At 38.5% G+C, this 14,784-nt stretch overlaps 1 protein-coding gene across 1 annotated transcript in view; it reads right to left on the bottom strand.

Moving 5' to 3' along the window:
* The window catches only part of LOC126195245 (medium-chain acyl-CoA ligase ACSF2, mitochondrial-like), a 243,221-nt gene that overhangs the window by 57,181 nt on the left and 171,256 nt on the right, over positions 1-14,784 (bottom strand). The window contains exons 6-7 of the mRNA XM_049933773.1: positions 11,276-11,371; positions 10,987-11,135 (exon numbers count right to left, since the gene is read on the bottom strand). Of these exons, the coding sequence (XP_049789730.1) occupies positions 10,987-11,135; positions 11,276-11,371 (245 nt within the window). The remainder of the gene's footprint in view (positions 1-10,986; positions 11,136-11,275; positions 11,372-14,784) is intronic.

Genomic DNA, 14,784 nt, shown 5'->3' with positions numbered 1-14,784 from the left:
TTCCCCCTTCTCCACTTCCCTCCTTCTGTGCTCCGCCTTTTGCTGCCCCCGCCCTCCCTGACATCCCAACTGACCTAGTGGTTCTGCATTGTCCCCAAAATGTCCCTGCACAATCTCACAACCAGCACTACACCTCCCCCACCCTTACCCTCCTATCCTTCCCTCTCCAGTCTGGCCACAGCAGTTGGCGACATTGATCATGTATTCGTGTGTGTGAGTTGTGCTTGTGTAAATGTATATAAATTTTCTATTTCAGAAGAAAGTCTTTCAGCAGAAAGCTCGAATGTACAGCAGTCTTTTCATTGTGCCTGTCTGTGAGTCAACGTGAACTCTATATCGTGAGAAGCAATCCATCCTTTTCATAATATTGTTGAATTTATTAAAAGATATTTGCATAAAGCAGAAAAGACATGTATTGCATATGAGGAATGGCAGTCCAAATAAGAAGACTACCATTCCTCAAAATTTGTACAGTCTAGGCAAGAAACTGTCAATCATTTTAGATAGGTGCAACAAAAAGACTGTCACAAATATAGCTTTTGGTCCATACACAGTCATGCAAATGCAACTCACACACACATCACTGCAGTCTCAGGCAACTGGAGCCTCAGTTGCCAGAGACTGTAATCATGTGTGTGAGAGTTGCATTTGCATAAGTGTATATGTGTGTGTTTGTTGTCTAATTTTGATGAAGGCCTTACTGGCCAAAAGCTATATTTGTGCCAGTCTTTTTGTTGTGCCTATCTGTGACTCAGAATCTCCACTATATGGTGAGTATCAGCTTTCCTTTTCACAATATTGTTACATTCCATCCTGAATTTTCCATTGTTTGAATCATTTTAGAAGTATTCCAGACATAAATTTGCTTCCACTATGGCAGGACACATGGTCATCTGTAAATATATATGCAGGGTGAGTGATCTAAACCATTAACGTTGAATGTTTCCAAAACTGTTGAATACATCATCATTACTGTATCCATCCAAATGAATTGAGGCAAAGTTCACTACAGTAAATGATGTGGTAGTAATATTAACTATGTAGATGTAAAAAACAATTACAGTAACTGATATTGCTAGTCTCAATGATCAGAAAGAAATACATTACCCATCGCAGTATCATAAAATGCAATATGTAGAACATTTCCCTGTTTTGAACATCAGACTGAGAGTTGTTTCAATTTGTAATTCATGATATCACTCCCAACAGTACACTGTGTCACATTTATTCACCCACAATTGTTAAACTAAGCCTGTGCAATACCAGTATCAAAGGAACAAAGACAAAATGCAGCTTATCTGAGACTTTCAATGCTTAATTCATCATTAAGTGAACACAATGGGCTACTCATAAGATCATTCTTCATGATTTCTACTCTCCCTGTTGATCTACATTTTGCCAACATTCTTTGGTCATGTCATCTTTCCTAATCACCCTATATCTTCAGTAAGCCATCTTCACCACATACCAAATCTGTCTGTGTCATCTGCTGCTGCTGTACCCAAACCTCCTCCCCACCATGTTGCTTGACACTTTTGCCAATAATATTCATCCCCAAGTTACCATTTCAACAGCTACATCTCTATTGCTTTCTTATATTCAGATTACTGACACCCCATATTCATTACCCCCTCCCGTTACTTCACATTCATCCTGTCACTAGTATGGCTGCTGCACTCCTCAATCCAACATTTTCACAACCACAAAACTCACCCACCTTTTGCCACTGCACCATCAACATATGCCACAATACCACTACCAGCACAAACAGAATTTGAGCCTCATCTTTCAATAGGAGCACCAGGTATAAATCCACCAGTGACATCCTCACCAACCTCAACTCTACCTATTATATCATTTACTCAGACTAGCCACAATGGGGGTAAGACAGGTTGCCGCAAGTCGCATCTTGCTGTTATTTTGTAAAAATCCCACAAAAGATTAATTCAACATCTCACTTATCAACAAAAAATAAAATAAAATAAAAAACAACATAAACCTGACATCACTAAACAATGGGTTCCACTCCAATCAACTCCTCTCATCACTCTCCCAGATTCTATTCCTACTCATTCCTTTAACTTTTCCTTAATTCCCATTTCAACAAAGAAGAACATACCTCAACCTTCAACACATTCCAGATTGTAGACATATTCCATACAGATTCCATCATCTGTAAGTCCTCAATTCCTGACATCATGTATTTCAAGAACAAGTCTGTACTAAACAGAACAAAAGAAATAGATCTTTTGGCCACTAGGTCTATATGTCAGAACACATACGTTCACATCAAAGAAAGACTATGGACTAAGTCAGTCCAACACTATTCACAGTTTGCAGACATACTGATTTAGTCCATAAACAAAGGCTACTGAAATTTGCAAAATTTCCCTGAGAATTTCAGATATCAGGAGCAAGTTGGTGTCATAAGAAGAGGGGGGGGGGATTGCAGACATCTCACACTAATGACTTTCATTTCCTCTTGGCTGGCCATAAGCAGTAGATTGACAGCAGTTTTTAAACATCAACAATTCATGCAGAATAATATTCATATAATAACATACAATGGTCACTCCAAAAGAAATGCACACTATTTTTGTAAAAATACAGTTTTCATTCTGAATGTGTGAAAGTTTTACAGTGTGTAGATACATCTTTATTACTTGTTTTCAAACTTAGTTCAACCTGTTCCCGTGAGTGGCACCGTCACAGCATGTCTTCAAGATGGCTGCTACACTTGACGTTCGTCAGAAGCAACGTGCTGTCATAAAATTCCTGTGCTGTGAAAACAAGATAGTGAGAAACATACACAAGAGGTTGAAAAAGGTGTATGGAGATGCTGCAGTCGATCGCAGTACAGTTAGTCGGTGGGCAAGCAGGTTACATGATGAAAGCGGGCACGGCATTATTGAGGATTGTCCTCGCAGCAGCAGACCTCGTACTGCACACGCTCCAGACAATGTGCAGAGAGTTAACGAATTGGTGACTGCTGACAGATGCATCACACTGAACGAATTGTCATGCTATGTTCAGATATGGAAAGGAAGTGTTTGCAGAATACTGAAAGTGTTGGTATTAAAAAAGGTTTGTGCCAGGTGGGTTCCCAGGATGCTGACAGTGGCTCACAAAGAAACAAGAAAAACGGTATGTAGCTATCTTTTGGAACTGTACGAGAATGGTGGAGATGAATTTCTGGGAAGAATTGTCACAGGTGATGAAATATGGCTCCATGATTTTTCACCGGAGATGAAGAGGCAATCAATGGAGTGGCATCATGCAAATTCACCCAAGAAAAAAAAATTCAAAACCACACCTTCTGCTGGAAAAGATTCTGAAGGACTCTTGCTTGTGGACATCATGCCAAGTGGAACCACCATAAATTCTGATGCATATGTGATGACACTGAAGAAACTTCAAGCTTGACTGAGTCATGTTCGACCACATCGGCAAAAGCAGGATGTTTTGCTGTTGCATGACCATGCACGGCCACATGTCAATCAAAAAAAAATGGAAGCGATCACAAAACTGAGATGGACAACACTGAAACACCCGCCTTACAGTCCTGACCTGGCTCCATGTGACTATCATCTCTTTGGGAAACTGAAAGACTCTCTTCATGGTACAAAGTTTGAAGATGATGACTCCCTTGTGCATGCTGCCAAACAGTGGCTCCAACAGGTTGGTCCAGAATTTTACCGTGCAGGTGTACAGGTGCTGGTTCCAAGATGGCGTAAGCCAGTTGAGAGGGATGGAAATTATGTGGAGAAATGAAAATATTGTTCCTAAATGATGTATCTACACACTGTAAAACTTTCAAACATGTAGAATAAAAGATGGATTTAAAAAAAATAGTGTGCATTTCTTTTGGAGTGACCTTCATACGTTGAAATATTAAATATTTTACCTAAGATTTCCCTGCTGTTTCCAGATAAAATGTAATTCCCGAGAATTCCATGTTTTCCACGTATTCCAGAAAAATCAGCACACTGGCTAGATATTAATTAAAAAATTCTGTCCTCTCTTTAAAAAATAGCACACTTTGACTGTTGTCAATGGTAGCTACTCTAACATATGATAGGCATTCAATAAGTACTGCAACACTTTTTTTCTGAAAGTAGGTTGATTTTATGCAGGATTCAAAAACGCTACATTATTCCCACTCTTTTAGCTACAGAACCTGATTTTTCAGCATAATCCCTGTTCAATGCAACAGTCTTATGCCACCTCACTGGGAGGGCCTGCATGCCTGCTTGGTACACTCTACTGGCTGATATCAGAAACGACATCTTGCTGCATCAATAATCTGCCCAATCATCCACATACTGCATCCCGTGAGGTGCATCCTTCATTGGGCCACACAGATAGACGTTGGAAAATGAGAATTCCGGGCTGTAGGGTGGAAGAGAAAGAAAAGTGCAAAAAAGTTTTGTGAGCTCCTCTACGATGCACAGACTTGTGTGAGGTCTTGCATTGTCATGGAGGAGAAGTTTGTTTTTGGGGTGATGGACATGCTGAAGTCATTTCTTCAATTTCCTCCGTGTAGCACAATGAACTTTAGAGTTGATCATTGCTCCATGAGGGTGGACATGAAACAAAATAACCCTTTCAAAATGGCAGAACACCATCACAATGACTTCACCGGCTAAGTGTGCAGTTTTGAAATTTTCTTTTCAGAGATGAGGTTGTGTGGCATATTTTATCATCTCTGATGATGTTTGACAAAAAATTATCATGATCAGCCTTGTAATGTGTAAGTAACTCCACACTGATGGTCATACCTCTTTATGCTCTTCTCTTAGGTGCCAAGGAACCCAGCGAGCACACACCTTTGAGAACCCCAACTGGTGCACAAGTGTGTCAGCACTACTGACAGGGGCATCCATTTGTGCAGCGAGGTGTTTATTTTTGATATATTGATCACCTCAAATGAGCAGGAGTCACAGCTGTGTGCCACTGGCCACCACGTGAGAGATCAGACAGGTCTGTGCAAGCTCGTTGCAATGATGACAGACGCCTCGTCCAATGACACCGTGCTTTTGTTCACTGCTGTGTCTCCATAGACATTCTGCAAGCACCTATAAATATCTGTGATGCTCTAGTTTTCTGTCAAAAGAAACTCATTGACAGCTCTCTGTTTGGAATGCACCTCCGTTGCAGATGTCATTTTGAAAGCTACCTATAGTGACACCATCTACTGGAACTTCATGAAACTACAGGGGCTGAAGAAGGAATATTCCATGATGTCCCACAACAGATTCTGCATTTTTTTCAACTGAAACTGGCCAAGAAAGAAATGTGTTTCGTTACTTACTGAATGCACCATTCATCAGAGCATAATGTAAATAACTAACACAGTTCTATTTGATAAAAGCTACAAATACCTTAGAAAATGCTACTAGAGTAAACAACCTATGCATGTGTGCTACAGCACTAATGAATGATCTCAAAGAAAAATATAGCTCAGTTCATCATATGTCTGAGAAATCTTAACGTAATTACCTTAACTGACCCACTACTCAAACGATATAACCACAGAAAGCAAACACTATTCAAACAATATCACCACAGAAGGCAAACTTTTAGAGATTTTTAACACACAGCACCAAAAACTGTGGGCCATAAGAGAAAAAACAAACTGATTAAAGCCCAATGAATCACCTATACTCTGTACTGCAAGAGAAGAGCTCTGACAGTTTAAGTTTCCTTGGTGCACTTGCTTCACTTGTCCATGGCGGCCGGTTGGATAATGAGATTTTGTTTATGTTACCATGGCAATGCCCCATTGTAGCTGCAGTGGTAGGCAACATGCTCTTAGTCACTGGGACCATGTGCTTCATTCAGGTTTGTGTGTGAACATGTGCATTTCACTAATTCTGCGGTTTCTTGCCATTTGACTGGAAAATAGCTTTCTGCAGTGGAGAGAAAAGGACTTTTGGAAATGGAGATATGCTTACATCTCAAGGATGCTTATTTATATGTAGTCTGCATGTTTACTTTGAAAAGGAAAGGGAAAGTAGTGGACCTCTGACACCAATGAGTTAAATGATTGACATGAGTGAAGAGAGTCATATATAATAAAGAGGCTGCCAATTCAGCTGAGAGTCTTGTTATCACAATGCTCGGAAAGTCAAAAAGAAGATTTTATCGTGTGACTGAGACAGACAACTTTGACGAAAGTGCTATCAGGCAACACATACATGCATACTACAGCAGGAAGGAGTGCACAACATTTATAAAGTTGATGGCAGCAATGTCAGACCGTGGTTTGTTCACAGGCAGAACGAGTCTCTCCATTGTTTTAAAGAAAATTGACTTCCAGTAGAAAAATTCTCAGGAAGAAAGATGCTAGTGGAATGTAGAGACATTGCGACATGGAAATGTCATTTCCTGCTGCTAGCAATAAATCTGCAGAATGTAATATGGATTGACAAAACATGGGTCAACATGCATCGTACACAATACATCACATGAAAGGACAACATGTGCAACGGAACTAAGAATGGCCCAACAGGTAAGGGAGGGCGACTAATTATTGTTCATGCTGGCTCTATGAACAGGTTTGTGCCTGGCGCTATGATAATGTTTCAGTCAAAAAAAATTTTGATTACCACAGGAAAATAAATGCAGATACATTTAAAGACTGGTTCATTACTCATCTGCTAGCAAATGTCAGTTTTGGTAGTGTTTTTGTAATGGATAACGAACTGTACCATTCTGTACAGTTAAATAACACACCAACAGCTGCTGCTAAGAGAGAGAAAATAGTCAGCTGGTTGGGAGATAATAAAACAGGCTTTGAACAAAATGTGCGAAAAGTGGAACTTCTGGAATTAGTGAAATGGTACAAGCCTCAGAAGATGCAGTACGTACTTGATACATTAACAGAGAACCGTGGCCATAAAGTTACACGTCTTGCACCATACAACTGTCTGGGCTTAACTAAAAGCAGATGTCACAGTGTGAAATAAAACATTTATGTTGCAAGAGAGAGAGAGAGAGGTAGGTGGGGGGGGGGACTGGTAAATGATGCTGTCACACAAATAACATCACAAATTTGGAAGAACATGCCAAACCACATGTGGAAAGAGAGTACAAGGTCAAACACAGAAGAAAGTGTAAGAGTATAGTCCATACAAAATGTAATTTCTTTATCAGATGATAAGGAAGGCAGCAGCAAAGGTACCAAAGCCTGTGTCATCGTTACAAGAGATGCTCAGTCAGATGAAAATGATCGTGTGGCTTCCGTTATCCTGCTTGAAAAATAAAGGTAATGTCTTCATTTGGTATTTTACACATGCATTTTGCTGTACCCTGTTAATGTCAAAAATCAATTTGTGTGTGTTTGCGTAAGGAAGCAAACACTGCTAGTACATAAGAGAAAACATCTGATCAAGGAACACACCGCTCAGTAGAATGCTACCAACAAGAATGCTGCAATGAATTGTGTGGCTCTGTTAGGCTCTGTAGCCCCAGCTGCCACAGGGTGAAGAGTAGGAGGGGAAGGCCTGTCACCCCTCTTCTCGCCCCACTAGTCACTGGCCCACTGCACTTCCATATCAAATAATGGCTACTGCACTGCCAGTTGTCAGAGCCCTTCTCTCACCATATGGTGTATAAATATATACAACAGAATAGGTCTTCAAGAGAAACAATAATAAAATGTTACAATACTCTGCCATGAATTTTCAAATCAGTGCACACTCCACTGCAAAGTGAAACTGCATACTGACTACACAACCAGAAACATGTGCATGTGAAACCAACTGGAAAAAAGCTAACACATGAGAAATACAACACTCTAGATAAAATGTGCATACATAAAAACTACCAAGAAAAATTCCTGAGACTAGCTTATAATGAAACAGTCAATAAGGAAACTGAATCAGTAACAGGAATGATCAAATTTTGTACTTTGGACGTCTAATAATGATTTCAGAAAACAGAAACATCATGCAAATACCAGACAAAATATAGAACAAAATAGTAACATTGCAAGTATTATGGAAATAAAGCAAGATATGAAGGGACCACATATTATAAAAGAATATTCAAAAATAAAACAGGCAAACTCAAGAAAATTAATGACAGACAAATCAGACTACATACCAACATCAACAAACAATGGGAAGAGTGACTTCATACAAGAAATAAAGTTGAGATCTGAGATGGTTCAGTTGGACTAATGAGTGGTGGCAATAACTCACAGATGATATCGTCAGACTTTTATGGTTTTTAAATAAATGTTTCATTTCGAAAAATGGCATCTGATGTCTTGGTAACATGGTGGCAGAGTGTGGTTGATAAAGTTTTCATTAAATGTAACAGTTGTAGACAATTTTGATGATAAATCAATGTTCAACAAGTGTAAAAGATGAGACAATGGCCAACAAAAGAAAGCAAATTGATAAACTCACTGGCAAAGAAAATTGGGGTACTTTCAGAATCATAAAGGGAACTGTTTTAGTGTGCAATGAAATATTTGACATAGTAAATTTTGAGCTGATTAAGCCAAAAGAAAGTGAGCAAAATTACTAAGCCAATCTTGCAAAATGGACCAGGACTAAAAGGCAAGGAAATGGCTAATTCTATCGCTTGACACTAAGTCTTTACTTCATATTGGGAAAGCAAAACTGCTAAAGAGATTTGGGTTAAGCTATATAAAATTTATGATGTTCACTCAACCAAAAACATTGATCTACTTAGACACAAATTTCATAACATTGTGATGGTATACAAGGCCATTTAGCCAAATTTGATGAAGTACAAACTAAACCGTCATTGTTAGACAAGCCAATCAATGATGGTGACCTGTATGAATGATGTTCACAAACTTTGCCCAAAGAGTTCAATTGCATTTATATTACATGTAATGATTTACCTACTGGAGAGAAGACATGGAATAAATTACAAAAATAATGTTTAAATTACAAGCTGTAAACAGCAGATTGTGGTGACTTAAGTACTGCTACAGCAATCGTGTCAAGAATGAAGATTAACAGCAATAAAGGCACAAAAAATTCATACAAAGCAGATGCATTAAAAATGATGTCTCATTACAAAAGGAATGAAGATAAAAAATGCTTTTCGTATTGTAAAGTAGGTCACTTATCAAAACAGAGTGAAACATGGTTGGTCTGTTTTAAATGTCAGAAAAATGGGCATTGATCAAATGAATGTATTCACAGAAAAGTGAAGATTGTTCTATGCTTTCAAATAGTAATTCTTCCAATCCATATGTGGCGTACAGCAAACCAGTGCTTAACAGTATTGGTTAAAAACAGTCTTGGTTGCAATTTTAGTTTTTTATTTTTCAACGACGTGTTTCACCTTATTTAGGCATCTTCAGGTTATCTTTTCTAGATGGACGTGAGAGGCAGCAAGATCTGCATAACGCGTTCCCGTTCAAGAGTAACAGAGTAAGATGGGGGCTCAGGTAGTAAGCATAACGCATTAAGCATACTACCTGAGCCCCCATCTTACTCTGTTACTCGCTCCTGTGAATGGGAATGCGTTATGCAGATCTTGGTGCCTCTCGCGTCCATCTAGAAAAGATAACCTGAAGATGCCTAAATAAGGCGAAATGCATCATTGAAAAATAAAAAAATCAAATTGCAACCAAGACTGTTTTTAACCAATACTGCTTTCAAATAGTGTAACATCAGTGGAACATTCAGGAAGTTGTAGTCACATACATACTTCAAAAACTGAAAACAAGTTTTACTGGTGGGATGCAACAATTTTTCTGCATATGTAAATTCAGTGACTTGTGATGAAAGTTACACTGATAATGGTGTAACAGACCACTTAACAAATCAACATGATTGGTACCAGCATGGCTGCTGAAACTTGGAAAAAAAATCCTTCAGAATTCCAGGTATGGGTAGAAGATGGTGACATTAGAACCTCCTTGAAAATTAATGGTTAGCAGGAGGAAGGGGGGGGGGGGGAGGGGGAACCACAATAATGACTTTGCTTTACTTTACTTTCAGCTGAGATATAGTAGCTATAGTCAGTAGTTTAACCACAGTTTTTAAATGTCAATAATTCGTATGAAATAATATTCATATAATTAACTCACTTTGAAATATTAAATATTTTTAAATTTCTGAGTTATAAAAATCAATTAAAACTGAATTTCACTGCTAAGTTAAAACCATGGAGTTCCCTGAGATTTTATGAAATTCCTGAAATTCCCTGAGATTTCCCCAATTTTTCTAGGTAAAATGTAATTTCTGAACGTTCCAGGTTTGCATTATTGGGTATGTAACAACCAGCTATGGCTCGAGTAGCTGGACATTAGAGGCAGTGTAGTGTGATTTCTGATGTGGCAATCACTGAAAACTAAGCAACTGGTTTTTAAGTAATTCAGCAGTAGAGATATGTGAACAGCTTGCTACTATAATGTGGGTATGAAGACACTCACCCAGCTATCTCCTAGTGTTTGTTCTCTTCACCACCTATTTCTCTACCAGATCAAGCTCATTATAAGCCACTTTTAGCTGGAGTGGCCCCTCAGTCATTTGCATCATTTCCACCAGATATCACAAACTTCTGCACGAGAGAGCACTCAATCTGATATTAAAAACAGACAAATGTTATGAATAAGATCTCTAATTTCCCAAAAGCTGTTTACCAGGTTTCAAGGTGTAATATGCCACTGAATTTCTCTCTTTCAGTGAGATATTATAGGCAAACAGCTATTATTATATTATTCCTATTTAAGAAAAATGGGAAGACAAAGTAACGCTCTTTTGATGAGAAAGTACATGCCATTTAACAAGACTAAGTTGCAATTTATCCAGGCAAAAACTGAATAATGATAGTGTCTCTGAATGCATGGTATTCTTATGATTCTTGTCTTGGGAAGATCTGTTTGTGGATGTAATATTTGGAGCAGCTTCTTCATAAGCTGACCATGTGAAGGCCTCTGAGAAAGAGACATGGCAATACAAAAAGACACTGGTGTTGACACCTATTGATACCTACCGCTCCTTTTCAATGGCTTCCAAAGATGCCCTTGCACTATAGGACACTGAAGGCAGAACAAGTGTTGACCCATAATGCAGTGCAGCAAGGAGCCCATTGCAGAATCCATAGCAGTGGAAGAGAGGCACTTGTAGGCAGATGCGATGTTGCTGAAAAGGCAAATCTCTGTGTGTACAGACTGCCAGAAGCAACAAAAGTTTGAGAACCTAGTTAATTAGTGTGTAAGTTGGGGAAATGCGATGTAACTGATGAAAGTATAACAGCATTTCCCTGTGTAAAGGACCAGTACCTTCTCATTGAACTGTAGACGTTTCCCGACACAGAAAGAGTTGTTCACAATGTTGTGGTGGGTCAGGACAGCAGCCTTTGGCTTTCCAGTTGTGCCCTGTTGAGAAAAACATTATCATTGGAACTGAAGGTAGCAAAACTAGAAAAGTATCAGATTTATTTATCATTATTACTGCAGTATTTTAATTCAGCACTCTTTAATGAATATCTACTTCTATTCAAGAATCACTCTGTAGGGCAAGAGTTGTCAGTGTTAGACAGTTTTAATCAGAGATAAAAACACTACCTGTTTTGAAGTTTGTCAGACATTCCTCTGGCTGGTACTGTGTTTATGAATAACTACTACTTTCAAACTCAAACGGATTCTTGACAATAAATTTCATCAGTGAATAAATGTACTGTAATGTTTCCATTTGCTCAAATGAATACTAACAAGTATATGAGCAAGACTGTTCATAGTCATAGTGGTAATTGTTTCTTTCTTTAAATGAGTACTCATAAATTTAATTTCATAAGACATGAGTAAATGTAAAAAGGTGGGAAAATTTAGCTAGATACTTCCTGATTTATAAGTCCCAATAATTTGTAAAATGCAGTAAATCTAAACATTTTAGCAGACAAATGTGTGGTTTCTCTAAAATTCTCATGTACAGGAACCTGTTCCCAGAATAAATTTTTCACTCTGCAGCAGAGTGTGTGCTGATATGAAACTTCCTGGTAAATTAAAACTGTGTGCCAGACTGGAACTCAAACCCAGTACCTTTGCCTTTTGTGGGCAAGTACTGTGCCATCTGAGCTACCCAAGCACAACTCAGGACCCATCCTCACAGATTTACTTCTGCCAGTACCTCGTCTTCAACCTTCCAAACTTTACACATTTTGCATAACTTCCAGGATTAGCACTCCTGGAAGAAACAGTCCCCTAGGTTGTGGCTAAGCCATGTCTCTGCAATATCCTTTCCTCCAGGAGTGCCAGCTCCACAATTATGCAAGAGAACTTCTATAAAGTTTGGAAGGTAGGAGATAAGATATTCAAGGATGTAAAGCTGTGACACAATATTCTAGTTATGCTAATATACAGCTTCCCATTAAACTAAAAGTAATTCTCAGTGGGCCTACATACATTTTGCACATTAGTGGTAATTGAAACTTACTTTACATTTCATTTAAATAATCTTTAATTGTATAGTAATTTTTTTTTTGTGGAGAAATGGTTTAACATATTTTTTTAGAGGTGTCCATTTCTGATGCTTCTTTAGTGTCTTTATGTAATTTATTATATATTATTATACCATAGTGTTTTGTGTTCTAACCTTGTGTTTTCTTTCTAGGTGCAGGCTGTTCTGTTTGTGTATAGAGCTGTTTGTGGCATACTGATCAATGTATTTCCTGATGCATGATATTGTTTAGAAAATATATTTGCAGGGAACAGGTGCAGGTATTGCAACAGACCAACTTTTGTAGTCTCCACGTTGTGGGGTTATGGCTACAAGTATCACAAGGGATGTCAAATACTTCACTAACACCAAATATTTCCTAACCAATGTACTATGGTGACAAGACAAAATCATGGACTTAACATCCAAGCAGTGCAAATGATTCTACAGTGGGTTCCTGAATTACTTGCACTGTCAGAGACATTGACAAGACATACAAGAGGCCCCATTTCACATCTTCACACCATCTAAACATCCCTCATACAATACCTACACCACTTCCTGAGTAGCCTCACATGTATCTCTAGGCTGTTGTTGACATATACTAATGTGTGCTAGCACTCATCAGCAAGGCTGCTTTGAGGTCACCCATGACCTGGAGCACTGGTCAACTGTGGGGCCCCTATTCAGCAACATGTATTCGACATTTCCTTACACAAGCCCAGCTAAGACCCAACAATATTTTATTTAACTGATATAATCACAACTACAAGACAAGAATTTTGATTTTTGAGCCATTATCTAACAAATATAATGAACATTAGTGAAAATACTAAATTACTCATCACAGTTAACTTTTGTTAGTTCCTTTACTGTACAGAGAAAAAAAAACACCATTTGGACAAGTAAATAGTTACAAGTCTTGTGACCATTTCTGACAACAAAAATTGCAGGACTAAGCAACAATGTGCTAAGACTGTCAAATCATGGTAGCAAGTATGGACTTGATAAAACCCCACATCAGTTAGAGGTGGTTCTGATAGGTGGTTTTCATGTGGTTACCTGCACACATCTAGATACTACTAGCCCACCTAAGTGTTTCCATCTCATGCTTTACACAAACGGGAATAATATTTAAGGAAAACAACACATCCATGTTAGATCACTAACACTCCTTGCAAATAGATTTCATGTCACTGCGGTCAGAGATAGAACCTTTGACAAGTAAACGAAACACTGTGGGGCCTGCAGGTTTGGGCCCAGCAATTGCTTAAATCTTGAATAAAAATCATCAGCAATGGCAACCAGATTCTTTTGCTACATGGGGTCACACTCATTCTGCCAACAGCCTAATGAAATGTGGCAGAGAAGTGGACAGAGTTTTGGGGCACCCTCCTGCCATTTGGATGGGAAGCTGTCCCAGCAAGGTGGAAGAATCAGCAATGATCAATGGCATGAGGATGCAGTAGACAGTGGAAATCAATGGATTAAAGACAAATCTTGTGTATCCACAGCACATGTGGTCTGTAATTGGAAAGTTCATGATTACGTCTCCCATGTCAAAAAATGCCAGATTAGTTCTCCATTCAGATCTATAAAAGTGGATAGCACAGGGAGAGATTACCATGACAAGATGATTTAATAGTCAATAAAAGGATAACATTCTATGAATCAGATCATGGAATGTCAGTAGTCTTAATGTGGTAGGGAAGTTAGAAACTCTGAAAAGTGAAATGTGAAGTCTGATTCTAGATACAGTGTGTGTGGCTCAGAAAAGTGAAATGGAAAGAAGATAGGGATTTCTGGACAGATAAATACAGAGTAATGTCTACAGCAGCACAAAATGGTGTAATGGGTGTAGGATTGCTCATGACTTGGAAGGTAGCACAGTGAGTGTGTTATTTTAAGCATTTCAGTGATAGGATTATCCTGATCAGAACTGAGAGCAAACCAGCACCAAAAACAATAGTTGAAGTATACATGTTGACATCACAAGCAGGAGATAAAGAGGTAGATAAAGTATACAAGGATACTAACTAATTTAGTATGTAAAAGGAGATGATAATGCAATAATTATGGGGCTTTGGAAGCAGTAGTAGGGGAAGGAATGAATGACACAGTTAAAGGAGAACATGTACTCAGCAGTAGGAATGAAAGAGGAGGCAGACTAATTGATTTCTGCACGAAATTTCAGCTATTGTTGAATACACTGTTCAAAACCCACAAAAGGAGTAGGTATACTTGAAAAGGCCTGGAGACCTGGGAAGATCTGGAGACCCAGGAAGATTCCAATTGGATTACATCATGGTCAGACAGAATTTCAGAAATCAGATACTGGATTGTAAGATGTACA

The sequence above is a fragment of the Schistocerca nitens genome, chromosome 7 (genome assembly GCF_023898315.1).
Source record: "Schistocerca nitens isolate TAMUIC-IGC-003100 chromosome 7, iqSchNite1.1, whole genome shotgun sequence".
Taxonomy (NCBI): Eukaryota; Metazoa; Arthropoda; class Insecta; order Orthoptera; family Acrididae; genus Schistocerca; species Schistocerca nitens.
This window is presented reverse-complemented; position numbering and strand designations above follow the sequence as displayed.